Source organism: Rhynchophorus ferrugineus, unplaced genomic scaffold (genome assembly GCF_030347505.1).
Source record: "Rhynchophorus ferrugineus isolate W39M unplaced genomic scaffold, kcgeb_rfMv2 rfM3, whole genome shotgun sequence".
Classification (NCBI taxonomy): Eukaryota; Metazoa; Arthropoda; class Insecta; order Coleoptera; family Curculionidae; genus Rhynchophorus; species Rhynchophorus ferrugineus.
The window spans coordinates 4,818,261-4,833,025 of NW_027472582.1; the positions used below are offsets into that span (position 1 = coordinate 4,818,261).

General features: G+C 33.8%; 2 protein-coding genes across 2 annotated transcripts in view; both read right to left on the minus strand.

Annotated features, from left to right (window-relative positions):
* The window catches only part of Asator (tau-tubulin kinase asator), a 61,480-nt gene extending 51,757 nt beyond the window's left edge, over positions 1–9,723 (minus strand). The window contains exon 1 of the mRNA XM_076400112.1: positions 9,700–9,723. The gene's annotated coding sequence lies outside the window, so the exon portion shown is untranslated. The remainder of the gene's footprint in view (positions 1–9,699) is intronic.
* Positions 9,724–10,907: 1,184 nt separating this feature from the next.
* Positions 10,908–14,166, minus strand: Ube2g1 (ubiquitin-conjugating enzyme E2G 1). The gene is made up of 5 exons (XM_076400119.1): positions 13,946–14,166; positions 12,924–13,026; positions 12,768–12,865; positions 12,531–12,709; positions 10,908–12,363 (listed from the first exon to the last, which is right to left on the minus strand). The coding sequence occupies exons 1-5, from the start codon at positions 13,989–13,991 to the stop codon at positions 12,280–12,282; spliced, it is 510 nt and encodes a 169-aa protein (XP_076256234.1). The 5' UTR covers positions 13,992–14,166; the 3' UTR covers positions 10,908–12,279.
* Between the last annotated feature and the right edge of the window lie 599 nt (positions 14,167–14,765).

Here is a 14,765-nt window from a genome sequence, read left to right on the forward strand (position 1 = left end):
CATTCACATAGTCACGGTTATTAATATTGTTATTAGTAGCGTTGGGAGCTACCGACTGAAAATAGTCGAAACAGTCGATAGTCAAAAAACTGGCGACTGAAGATAGTAATTACTATTTTCAGTCAAATGCACATTAAAAAAACGTTAAAAATCAGTCGAATGAAACTAGTAGAACTAAAAATAGTAACTAAAAGTAATAACAAAAATAGTAACAAAATCAGTCGGACCGAAAATAGCGACTAAAAACAGTCGACTGAAACAGTCACTAGTAAAAAGTAGTAAAATCAGTCCAACAAAAATAGCGACTGAAACAGTCGATAGTAAAAAGTAGTCAATTACTAAATAGTCGATAATCGTTTTCAGTCGATAGTTCCCAACGCTAGTTATTAATAACTGGTCTAAAGTAGGGGTGTTGGCCACCGGAAAAAATATCGATATTTCGATATATCGATAAAACGGAGGAAAAAAATATCGATAATTTTTTTGCAATAAATATAAAAAAAATTTCAAATAATCTCTTAAAGAATAGAGATATTTTGATAAACCTTTTAAAGAAATTACTAAAATTCCCTAAAGATTTAAAATTAAGTACCAATTTTAAACAGTATCGTCACGATCGTCTGGCCCAGATTAATTAAGACTTCGTCACCTACCAAGGGTAGGTTATTCCACTGGCCCAAGTTACTTCCGTGGCTCGCACTTCTTCCATTGCAGTTTTTTATCATTTGTTATAACAATAATTCGCGAATGCTGAGTGAGATTAACTTTTTGGTAACTAATGGAAAATATATAATAGTATTTTAGTGAGGTTACATATGGTACATACGTCATCTAAATTTGTAACGTCAAAACGTCGCAATGTTGCCGCATCAACTCTGAGCTGTAGTTCGGTTGGCCTTTGATATACAACAAAATTATAATCTAAATAAAATAATTGAACAAAAATGATATCAAATATAATTGAAATTAACATTATAGTACATCTAAAAACTACAGTTAATTATACAGCCATAATAGTTTATAGGTTAGTTATAACCTCTTATCACTACTGCTTTCAAGAATTTTGCATACGTCTGATAACCGAATGATATTGACGGGCTCATTCGTTTACACGTTCGAACTAATCAGACAGCATTGTGTCTTCTTTTAACTAGAATAAAATGATGATTTTGAAACGAGTTTACAATTGCAGCAGGCAATACATTAAACATCTTGATGAAGTATGCACAAAAAAACTTTGAACAGACTATAATTATTATTTGCCTGCTTCTTTAGTTTTTTTGGGAGAGCTTTGCCAACACTGCAGCGCTTATGCGCCATCCGCCACTGGTTTCCGGTGATTTATGGCCGTCGGTGTTGATTGGCGTTAATTGATTTTGTCGTGTGATGTTTTTTTCTTGAGAATAGTGCAAGCGGCGTGATTGTTTTCTTTGAGTTCGCTATCACAACAAACCTAATGAATGAGAGCGATGCCTTCCCCGATGCTGGATGACTGTGCGGCTTAATGACTCGCTGATACCGTCCAATTTAATTACCGAAGTGATTATGCGTAACGCGATTTTGGGGAAAGCCTGCGGGAAAATATTTAGATTCGATTGAAGAGGTTTATGTTCGCGGAAAGCGAGATCGGGTAAATATGATAATAGTTTTGGGTCATTCTAGATCAAAACATATTTTGCCGCAATAAAAAATAAGGTTTATGCCGTTATGCTTGATGGTTGGTGTATATTTTGAATCCCGATTATATATATCTCGAATATGAGTCTCGTAAATTAATATTTTTAATATTCGCAGACGAAATTGGGTTCTTCTTCGTTATTTAAGGCGTCGTGTGACTATTTAATAACAAAAAATATTGATCAAAGAAGATCTTCAACGTAACAGGTCAATTGAAAAGTCCCCAGTCCGTCACATAGATGGCGCTACTAGAATTAAATCCATATGTTTTTTAGTTAGCCCTAGCCCTGAAAAGATGCGTGTATAAATTTGACAGCTGTCGGATCATTAGTTTGTGAATTATAGCATTTTAGTGAAGCAACTTTTGTTATTGTGAAAAAAATGGATAAAAAGGAATTTCGCGTGTTGAAAAAATATTGCTTTTTGAAGAGAAAAAATACAGTTGAAGCAAAAACTTGGCTTGATGCCGAGTTTCCGGACACTTCCCCAGGAAAATCAACCATCAACGATTGGTATGCTAAGTTTAGATGTGATGAAATGAGCACCGAAGTCGGTGAACGTAATGGACGCCCAAAAGAAGTTGTTACCGACGAAAACATTTTAAAAATCCACAAAATGATTTTGAACGACCGTAAGTTGAAATTGAATGAAATGGCAGACACTCTAAAGCTATAAACTGAATGTGTACATCATATTATTCACGAATATTTGGGCATGAGAAAGCTCTGTGTAAAGTGGGTGCCGCGCGAGCTCACTTTTGACCATAAACAACGACGAGTTGATGATTCGGAGCAGTATTTGAAGAGGATCAAGCATAATATACCCGAGTTTTGAGTCGAGATGTGACAATGGATGAAACATGGCTCCATCATTTCACTTCGAAGTCCAATCGACAGTCATCCGAATGGATTGCACACGATGAATCCGCTCCAAAGCATGGAAAAACGCAACAGTCGGCTGTCAAGGTTATGCCGTCAGTATTTTGGGATGCGTATGGAATGATTTTCAATGACAACCTTGAGAAAGGAAGAACCATCAACAGCGAATATTACATAGCCTTATTGGACCATTTGAAGGACGAAGTCACCGAAAAGAAAGTGAAGAAAAAAAAGTGCTGCTTCACCAAGACAATGCATCGTGTTACAAGTCACTGAAAACGATGGTAAAAATCCATAAATTGTGCTTCCAATTGCTTCCTCATCCACCGTATTCTCCAGATCTGGCCACCAGTGACTATTTCCTGTTCTCAGATCTCAAAATAATTCTCGCTGGGAAGAAATTTTCGTCGAATGAAGAGGTAATCGTCGAAACTGAGGCCTATTTTGAAGCAAAGGACAAATCGTACTACAAAAATAGTATCGAAAAGTTGGAGGGTCGCTATAATCAGTGTATCACCCTTGAAGAGAATGATGTTGAATGAAAAAACTAATTTTGCCAAGAAAATGTGTTTTACTATGGTAGGTCGAGGATTTTTCAATTGACCTGTTACATTCCATATAGTAACAATGCTGAGTATATATCTATAGCTAAGTATCTCGGATTTGAAATGATTAACGTTAATTAATGAATCAGAAAACTATAATTACTGCTACATGATAAATTATCATTATGCAAGCAAGTATTAAAACCTATATGGACCTAGAGAATTCAATTATGGAGATGTTCCCTGACTCAGTCACTCAGGAAATCAAGGAAATGTGGAGATATGAGGTCAGATTCCATTCTCATGTCAATATCGAAGTAATATGGCTCTTGGATGCACACTACACACATTCAAAGGTATCAAAACATTTGATCTTGTGTAGTTAGATGCACTTAATTAAAAAACAGACTTAACTCTTAATACATACACATTAGACTAGAGATTAAGTTAGGGTCCTCCTAGATATACACCTAATTTTAAGATATTGCGAAGACAAATTAAAGGTTAGTCGGCAACGACCAATAATAATTTAATAAAAGTAATTTCTTTAAATAAATGCTTGATTTTTATAGTTGGCCTTGATATTCACAATTGTACATTTAGTGTAATCAATGTTTTATTGTTATTGACATCTTCTAAATTGATACTAATATAGGTCAACGAGTACACCGCCACATTGCGATGTATCCGTACGGAGACATTGTTCTGGATATAGGCGATATTTCGGTTTTGTACCACTGATAGTCATTTTTTTCGGGCGTCGGTGACGCTCCAATTTTAACGCGCGACAGGTCAAGGTAGGCTGGGATGGCGAAGGTGGGCAATTAGTTTTGCATTATGTGCAGCTTTTTTTTTTCGAGGGGGTAGAGATGATTTTTTCGACGGTACGGCCGGAAATAATCCAGAAATTGGTGTCAGTTAGTGTGTCAAGGTGTGATAGTCAAGGTAGGAGCGGGCGTTTCTACGTGGTCGACTACTTCAGGGTCAAGCATATAACAACATCTAAAAATATGTGTTTTTTTTCATGTTCGCGCGCGATACCGTCGTAGGTGCCACAAGAGGATCTTTTTCCGAAAAAAAACAAAAGCATAAACAAACGACAAACGGATGATATTCGTTTGATGGTTCTTTTTTTTTAGATGATTACGTAAGGAACCCATAATGTTATCAAATGTTAGATATATGATCTACTTTTTAAAATATTCTTTAACAAATTAATTTCATACAAAAAATAGATAACAACAACAAAAAAATAAAATTTTTGTTCAATTATTTTATTTAGATTAGAATTTTCTTGTATGTCAAAGCCAAACTGAACTAAAACTCAGAGTTAATGCGGCAACATTGCAATGTTTCGACGTCACAAATACCCATGATGCATTAGTAAAAAAAAACTTTGAATAGACTATACCTTATCTGGATTTCTCTCTTACAATTTTATATTTTTCATCTAGTATCATCTATGTACTTTAAATACTCCAAACAGGCATAGTATCAGTACTGACTGAACAGTATCAGTACCCATTCATTACATATTTTTCAAATGTACATGCTTATACATGACACGTGAACAATGAAATCCTACCAAACAGTATTATAGTCTATCCAATTTTACAATGTTGCCGCATCAAACTAGACTTGTGATTCACAACTTTGCTGGTTGATAGCTCTAATTTTCATCATTGACGTTTTAAAGAATGAAGAACATTACCTGTTTTCTAATTAATTTTGTACTAGTAATGCATAGCGTGAATAATGGCTTAGACTTATAACGTAAACTTATTGGTTGGTATTTTGAAACCTTTTTGAACATTCGAAAAATATTTCTATCTTAAATGTAATTTCAAACTAAAGAAAACTATAATAATTAAGTAATATCCATAATATATGTGTATTTAAGTGAGATACGTTTGTTTATTATGTTAGTCTATCCACATTATTCGCACTTATTGATCCAGGTTATTGGACTAATATCGTATTTGATTACATCAACCAATCAATCTCCCGTTATATATACAAATTCAGATTGTTTTACATTCTTGTCAGTTAATTTTTCGCGATTGCTTGCCGATGAATCACGATTCCAAACAAAATTGTAAAAGTAAAATTTAGATTTTATCCTAAATACTTTTCTGTCACATATTCTTAATGATTTCGCGATTACCAATAGTGAAATATTTCCAAAAAAAAACATACAAACATCATGTAACATGTCAATTGAAAAATTCCCGGCCTACCATAGTAAAACACAGTTATTTAGTAAAATTTTTTTTATTCAACATAATTTCCTTCAAGGGTGAACACTGATTAAGCGACCCTTCAACTTTTCGAAACCATTTTTGTAGTACGATTTGTCCCTTGCTTCAAAATAGAACAGGAAACAGTCGCTGGGGTGTAGATCTGGAGAATACGGTGGATGAGGAAGCAATTCGAATACCAGTTCATGGATTTTTGACACCGTACATTGTCCTCGTGAAGCAGCACTATTTTTTGCTTCAAATGCGGCCGTTTTTCGGCAATTTCGTCCTTCAAACGGTCTAATCACGCTATGTAATTGTCTCTGTTGATGGTTCTTCCTTTTTCAAGGTAGTCAATGAAAATTATTCCATGCGCATCCCAAAATACAGACGCCATAACCTTGCCATCCGACTGTTGCGTTTTCCCACGCTTTTGGAGCGAGTTCATTCAGGAGAATCAACCATCAAGGATTGCTATGCTAAGTTCAGACGTGGTGAAATGAGCACCGAAGACGGTGAACGCAGTGAACGCTCAAAAAGAGGTTGTTACCGATGAATACATTTAAAAAATCCACAAAATAATTTTGAATGACCGTAAATTGAAATTGAATGAAACAGCACACACTCTAAAGATATCAAATGAATTTGCACATTATATAATTCACGAATATTTGGGTATGAGAAAGCTCTGTGTAAAGTGGGCAAGGTTATGGCGTTTGTATTTTGGGATGCGCATGGAATAATTTTCATTGACTACCTTGAAAAGGGAAGGACCATCAACAGCGACTATTATATAGCGTTATTGGACCGTTTGAAGGACTAAATCGCTGAAAAACGGCCGCATTTGAAAAAACAGAAAGTGCTGCTTCACCAAGACAAGGCACCGTGTTAAAAATCCATGAATTGGGTTTCGAATTGCTTCGTTAACCACCGTATTCTCCAGATCTGACCCCCAGCGACTATTTCCGATTCTCAGATCTCAAAAGAATACCCGATGGGAAGAAATGTTCGTCGAATGAAGAGATCGAATGCCGCAACTGAGGCCTATTTTGAATCAAAGGACAAATCGTACTACATAAATGGTATCGAAAAGTTGAAGGATCTCTATAATCAGTGTATCACTCTTGAAGGGAATTATGTTGAAGAAAAAAAAACAATTTTGCCAAAAAAAAATGTGTTTTACTATGGTAGGCCGGGGACTTTTCAACTGACCTGTTATTAGGTCATAAATCCAAGCACGAAACAAAACCAAACTTGCCTACCCGCATCAAAAACCAGTGACCCATAAAATATATTCATATACGAGCCAATACCGAAAAAAAAAATCGTACCGACCAAGGACAAACGCGATACCCCATGGAGGAACCACCGCTTTCTCCAGAATCGAGACCGAACACCGGCTCAGAATTGTCCGAACCAAACTCGCCCGCATCGAATTCTCGGCTCCATAGAGTTTATTCACACCGAGGCGACGGCATGTCCCCATCAGTCATCTAAAAATAGTCGATATGATCGCGAACAGTATCTGTTCGATTTTGTTTCGCTTTCGCGACGATTTGGAGACGGGACAGGATGATTTAGGGGACCTCATGAAGACGACACTCCGTCGAGAAATTATGCCCGCCGCAACGGCACAGAGAGATGGTTTTATTGTTATGCTTGGGATAATCGCTGGTTTATTGCTGTCGGTCGCCGGCAATGTCGCTTGGACTTGTTCTAAAATTAACTAAGATCGTGAAGTAAATTGGGTGCAGTTTGCATGAGCGAAAACAGATTACTAGATTTGTTGGTGACAAATGTTCCGTAAAATATGCTTCATTGCTGATTTTCGGCTTGAGTACTATTTTTTACGAAATAGGGTTTGTCTGGACTGGGCCTATTCTTCATATGGCCTTCGAATCACTAGCCTCAACTGGCACGACGGTCGCGTTCATAATCTACAGGAAATGTTACCGAAGAAACAGAAACAAGAGGAAGCCTACTTTACAATAAAAGAAGTTAAAGCAGTAGTACCAGAAGGAAGTGTACTGCGGTCAATTTTTTACCTACCTTGTACATATGATACAGTGGCTACATACTCATGTTACTGCGGTTCTTGCCACCCGAAAATTACCACAGGCCGGCTCTATTTTTATTAAATATATCTTACATTAGATATGATTATTACAATCCATGAATTGGGCTTCGAATTGTTTCCTCATCCACCGTATTCTCCAGATCTGCCCCCAGTGACTATATCCTGTTCTCAGATCTCAAAAGAATGCTCGCTCGAAAGGTGATCGCCGAAACTGAGGCCTATTTTGAGGCAAAGGACAAATCGTACCTCAAAAACGGTTTCGAAAAGTTGGAGGGTTAATCCGTGTATCACCCTCGAAGGGAATTATGTTGAATAAAAATAATAATTTTGCCAAAAAAATGTGTTTTACTATGGTAAGCCTGGGACTTTAAAATTGACCTGTTATTAAGGTATATTCTCTAATCTATTTGTATATCTTGTTGACTGATACTTGTACTTTTTATACAGCCTTAGGCAGAGATATATCTTTTGCCATAATAATTGTCTCGTCGGCAAATTTTTCTTTTGTTGTTGGGATATCGACAGTGTAGAGCAGATACCGGAGTGGCCCCAAGACACTATCTTGGGGAACTCCAGCCGAAATAGGTTTATGTTGAGAATGTTCCTTCATGCGAAACTCTAAATTTTCTTTCGAATAGACATGATCTCACCAGGCGACAATCATTCCGAGATAGCAATTTGCTCAGAACATGCTTCAGTCTCAAACAGACATTAAATAACGTATGTCAATATGATGATTGCTTTTAGTGGCAGCTCTTTTAATAACCCATGTGAAATATCATCAATTCCGGGAGAAAAGGATGGTCAGGTAAAATTTATTATTTTTCGATAAATGCAGTTCGAACTTCTCATATGTCACGTTACTAAGTGCTTGCATGTTATTTTGATCAAATGTATATATTAAACAACTTAAACTGTTAAACTCGATAGTTTTGTCATTTTGCTACTTGTAATACCAGTTTTCCATTTCTCCATCATCATCTGAACGGTTGAAGTACATCCAAGAACAAATTGAACAACATATTGTCGGAAAAAAGATAAGCAATAGCAATTAAGAGATTCACAGTCGTCCTGTTGCATAAACCACACTGGGCCGCACGTTGCAAGAGTTCTATTGGGAAGTACTGTCATATCCATCGTCCATTCTACTCGTTCAGATCGACGCAGCATGGCTTAGCTGGCACACGGTTTCGAAACATTTGAAAAAATACCAACAACTTATGATAATAATTTAATATGGGTTATGCTGAAAATATCTTCATCTTGAACCCTACCAATTTCTCTGAATAAACACCTTTCATTAGTATTAGAAAATTTAATGTGATATGGACAGTCACTAGTAACCACATTCCATTGGAAATCTTTGATTTGTAAGAATAACTTTCCTACATTGAACCTGTTTCATTTTGAAAAACTGAGTATATCGTTTTTGTACACCTTTTTGGAGTACCTATAATTCGCATAGTAATTAGTGTATCGAATATCAAGAACGTACACATTCGTCAATTTTGACGCATTCAGTTCTAAACGCATTGCTTTGAATCTAGCACACAATTGACTATTTTCATACAACGGACCACCAAAAAAATGCTTACGAGCAATGAACTTGACGTGTCTGTAGATGACAAATTACTATTGAAAATCGGTAATTAAGGTGTAGGTAAGATGGAAAATTAGCAACTTTTTGACATTGCTACCGCTAACCCCGTGACCTATATATTTCTCTTGACTTTTCGGAAACATATTTATACCCTAATAGCACAACAGTCGAAAATAGAAACCAGAAACCCGCGACAGCTTCTGAAAAAAAATTCCTATAATACACAGTACCGTTTCGTTTAAATCACTTTAAATTATCTAGCATACTTAAATATATCAGTTATTCAGTATTATTATCACATAATTTGTTCACTTATCAAATTAACCGCATAAACCCAATGTTCTTTGAATTAAATTTTAATTGTGTAGAAACAGTTCCTAAAAATGTATTTTTACATGTACATTTTTCACAACGTAATTCTCTAATGTAATTACCATTTTTTTAAAACACGAACTATCCACGTCTATTTCGTTATAGTAATGTTGGAAATTTATAGTAAAAACTATTAAAAGTTTACTCTAAAATACGGCAGTAGCGATCAGTGCGCACAATTTCTCGGAAAACTAAAATTGAGAGTTCGACGATTTAACAGGTAAATTATTAGGTTTAAACTTCACCAGAACAGCGAAAGCTGTTTAACTATATTTCACTTTTACTAATCACTATCTTACTTTTAATCACTTACCAGTGGTGAATGAAATTGACGTGTACGTGACAAAATATTATCACAGTGTCATAGGTCACTACGCTATAATTAATAAACAAGTTCAATTTTCATTTATAACATTGTTCAAGTGAATTTCTATTCCTTATATTTCTAATAACAGATGCTAAATTAAATGTCAATGTACTGAAAATCAACGCTTCAAAGATTCCGCTACCTTAGTTATAAAACATATATTTATTTTAATTCCGTATTACTTTTTGTGTATATAAAACGCTTAAAATATACTAGCAAAACTCCTATTTGTCACATTTCAATCATTCATCAATGATAAGTTCGACAAGTCAGTTACAAAATTATTATCCTGACAGCTTGTAATGTCAATAAATATTTTTGTAACAAAAAACAACCTATACGTCCTATCAGATAAATAATTTTTCAAGAATTTTGTATTATTACTTACTCTGTACAAATGCCGACGATATTCCGGATACTATCAACAAAACCGCATTAAAATAAGATTTGTGGTTAAAGATTTTCTTAATAAATATTTTAATTAGAATATAAGTTTGTAAGTACTTTCTACACTTTATAGTAACAAGGAAGAAACTGATTTTTTGTGTAAGAAAACCCGTCATACACAGAATGAAAATAAATCAACCATAGCTTTTCTGGTCAATCTGGATTAAAATGCTTTTTAAGTTCAAAAACTTTGTAAATATCAATGAATATGTTGAAATGTCACTTTTCAAGTAATTGTCAAACTTACAAAAAAAAAATGAATAAACTTCAAAAATAATAAAGTTGACAAGCCAGATATTGTGATTTGGCATATTTATAATATTAATTGCATGTCTTTAAATATATGTCTAGGTTATAATTGGGGTTTGAAAAGAAAAGCAAGAACAAATAGTGGGGTCAGCTATTGATCAAATAAAGTTGATGTGATGTATTTAAAACGTGTATCCTTATTGATGTGACATTCTTAGCGTAAGTAAAACGGCCATACACGGAATAAAACAAAATTTAAACTGTCAATTTTGCTTTGCTTTTTAATTTTAGATCATACATAATCAACAAAAGGTCAAAAACAAGAAATCCTGTCCATAACAGTCCTGATTTTTTCATTTAGAACGTTTAATTTTATCAATTATTTTGGCAAATATTTAGCGTCTTCAAATATAAGGTATGTTTACGCTATAATCGGGGTTTGGAAAGAAAAACAAGAACAAATCGTAGGGATATCTATTGCTGAATTAAAGTTTATAATATTAAAATAATATTAGGTATTTAAAACATAAAATTAGCGAACACATTTTGTTGTATTTATCAAAAAAATTACTCGTGGAACGTAAAACGTATTAGAACCTCTTGTCGAGGAGGGCCAGGAAAAAAATGGACGTGCGTTCATCGAAAATGAAATACTAGAGAAAAAAAAGTGAACAGATCGTTTGTTTTTTTGGTGGCTCTCCCCCTCAACAAACAAAAGTATAGTATTTTTCTGCAGTCTAGCGTAGTAGTATCTTATTACCGAAAAAGAGCAGAACAAAAAAAAACCAGAGTCGACTGTGTTTCTGCAGCTGCGCTATCTAAAAATCTCGGATGGAGAGAAAATATTCTTCAAGGCTTTTTGATGTTAATCTCATTTCAACTGGATCGCATTTGGAATAGGATAATATCTAACGATATTGCATCGAAACTAGCATTGGATGGTATTCAACAGCATATGCTCCCTCGATACAAAAAGAAAAGAAAGACACAGCTATTATTAATTTCCTATCGATCGTTTCGTTCACGTGCTGTGTATGAATGACAAGAAAGAAAAAACACACGAAATGAAAATTAAACAACTCCGTTAACCTTCCACTAACTGATTTTATTTTAAAATTAAACTAAAAACGTATTCAGAAGACCAGCGCACACCGTATTGTTGGAGCTTCGTTCGAATCATGCCATTATGGAAATAGTTACCGTTCATTAATGTACAAACAAGAGGATTCGACCTGGGGCATTAAACCTGTCCCTGTACATTGTGGAACTGATCTTGTGATATTTACAATATGTGCGTCATAGTTGTAAAAATTACTCGTGAGACTTAAGTTTCCTGTAAGGCTACTACCTCCAGAATGATTGTCTTAACCATGATCATCGATACTGCAGATGGAGATCAATACTATTAATAGGATATGGATGTAATGCTTCAGGTCGAAATGTATTCATTATTAATTTTACGAGAACCTAGCTAAAGAAATTTTTGAGTTTTTAAAATATTTGAGTAAAAAGGAGAAAAAATATTTAAAACGCTACAGTTTGAACAGAACGATCATATTGAACAGGCAATTAACGGTTATATAACATATATCACATCAGCGTAGAAATGCTATTTAAATATTGCATTGAAGACAAATAATACACGTTTCGTTTTGCGATCGATCTCCTCAAACTGTTCGGCCCGAATTTTAATTAACGAAAACCTTAACGAGTTCTCTACTTCTTAAACATTGTTGGAAAGTTGCTTCGTTTCAATCAAAATGAAAAAACGTATCTCGATTGGCTGCTGTTTAAAAAAGTTATTATTTTTATAATAAATTATAAGCACTACTAACACTCCTCCTGCTCTTGTGATTTTCTAACACATCGGGCCACTTTCCTTTTAAATTCCGGATAAGATTCTCGCCATTCTTTCTAAAAATTAACAAAATATATCAGTAAAAAAAAAAAAAACAATTACCTCATGAATCAACAAATAAAAAACAACTGTAATATTTTTTGAATTTAAAAAATCATTTGACAACAATTTTGAGGTTAAAGAACAAATATTTAGAAATAATAAAAAAAATAAACAAACTTACAGCAGCATCTACGTTAGCAGGACTTTCATCATTCGGATCTGCAAGCATTGAAATTACAGATATCAGAATGGTTTCTACAGTGTGTACGGGTAACCACCTTTCTGAGGCCTTTTCGTAACCAAACTTATCATCTCCTGGTTCATGTAGGATCGATATACATACATCACCATTTTTATCAACTACAATTAGAATGGTGTTAAGATAAAAATATAGTGAATTGTGGGGTTGTCGACTTACTGTTTGGATGCCATATTTCTGTAACAAATTTCATTTTAGGTGGCCTGAGGGGATACTCCTTTGGAAAGTATAGGTGGCATTTGAAAAAACCCCCTTCACTACATAAATAAATAATATATAGGTAAAGAGAGGAAAATACAAAATACGAATACTTACTATAATGTGTCTGGTGGTCCTATAATAAGTACTTCCCATCTATAAATATCATTATCGTCTATGAGGCCCGCAGAAAAACCCTCTACTGGGTTTTTATTTAGTTCTAAAACAAAAAATGGAAAGTGTAAAGTAATGTTAAATAATATATTCAAGGTCAGCGACCCTTTCAACCAACCCTTCTTGTACATCCTAGTATGAAACATGCCATTTTTATAGATACACTACCATGACAATATATTATCATCCTTGAATGTAAAGTATTAACAAGTCTCACTAATATAATAATTATTGGCAGATGATTCATACCTACGTTAGCTTGTATGGATTAATATTTCAGCATAAAAATGATGAACAAATTAACATCATTCATCTCAAATTGTATAATGCGGTTATGCCCTTAAAAATTCAAGAAAAGAGACCTTAACATTTTTAGAAAACAACATAAACAAACTACCTCTCAAGGTCAAAAAAGTTCACACAACTCAGGAAAAGACAAAGGTTCTTGGGCCTTGCTATGCAAAAAACTTTTTTACAGGAAATATTGCTCAATTATAATGTATTTTGTAACAGTACAGAATTTCTAATGAAGGTTGCAAAACTTTTATGTTAAGTTGATGAGGAGAATTATGAAGTGAAAAAAAAAATACGTTAAACAGTTCTTGGATTATTTCCAAAAATATTTCACGTGTCCTTTTTTTTAATCCCGTGGAAACGTATTTTCTAAGCATTATTTTCAAATTCTAAGCTTAAACTTAAAAGTGGGAAGGATTCGTCTGACAAACTGATAAAAAAAAGGTCTGATATTGATTACCATGAAAACCTCAAAAATACCGCACGCTTTACTGGAACACGATAAAAAATAGCTTGAAAAGACAGTACAAAAACTATTTTTAAAAATCTAGGTTCGCCCAGACAAAAAAAGATCGAAGTTTGGTTGAAGTTCTTTATTATTCGACCTATCGACATTTTCGGGTTTGTTCTGCCAGTATTTTCGAAGATCAAAGAGACAATTTTTTACTAACCTGCTAGCTGTTTTCTAAGTAATAAGGCGGACTGTGGTTCTGACATTAATAACTGATTTAATTTTGATAACGATATCAATCAAACACTGTTTTCTAGAAAGATGGCCGGTGTCTATTTTCTTGTACGGATTGCAGACAGCCCGCATTGAATCACAAACATATGTTATTTCGGAAAAGGTTCGTTTCCATGCTAACAAACGTCAAGGTGGAGCGACATCTATTGGTACTAATCTCTTATCTGATATTTTTACAGATTACTTTATTGTTATAGAATATCAATTTTCACTAAATAAAATGATATTTAGATAATAATATTAAATTTATATTTATAATTAACTTATGAGCAAGTTTTTAGTAATACATTTCATATTATATTGACCTGAATAGCGTTATGGATTATGATTTAAATTTAAGTAGAAAAATAGTCAATAGATGACACCTGAATCAGCAAATATTTAAGCTGTTTTTAGCTTAAATAAAATTTTCAGGGCAGGAATTTTGATGGGGTGCATTTTGAAAATTCATTGCAATTGAATTTATTGAAATAATTTGTTAATTAAAGAAAATGACCTTGTATCCTTTTAACTTTCTCTACTAACCCATAGAGGGCGTCAGACTGGAATAAAAGAGGTTGTAAATTTCAAAATTTTTATTTACATATTTATCCTAAAATCTATTCATATTTTAAATTTTGCTAAGATACTTTTTCATTAATAAATAAGTTTTAACATATTCACTTGTTATTTGTATACATGTATTAAAACATAATGTTATATTACTGTAAATTATGTGGTAATATTTAAATATTTAATTAAATAAT

What these genes read in the sequence shown, in the direction of transcription:
- Ube2g1 (XM_076400119.1), bottom strand. Translation starts at nt 13,991, where the DNA reads ATGTCAGAACCACAGTCCGCCTTATTACTTAGAAAACAGCTAGCAG. An exon ending in ACTTAGAAAACAGCTAGCAG is followed by an intron (nt 13,027 to 13,945) that starts GTTAGTAAAAAA and finishes TTTTTGTTTTAG; the next exon opens with AACTAAATAAAAACCCAGTA. An exon ending in AGAAATATGGCATCCAAACA is followed by an intron (nt 12,710 to 12,767) that starts GTAAGTCGACAA and finishes TTCTAATTGTAG; the next exon opens with TTGATAAAAATGGTGATGTA.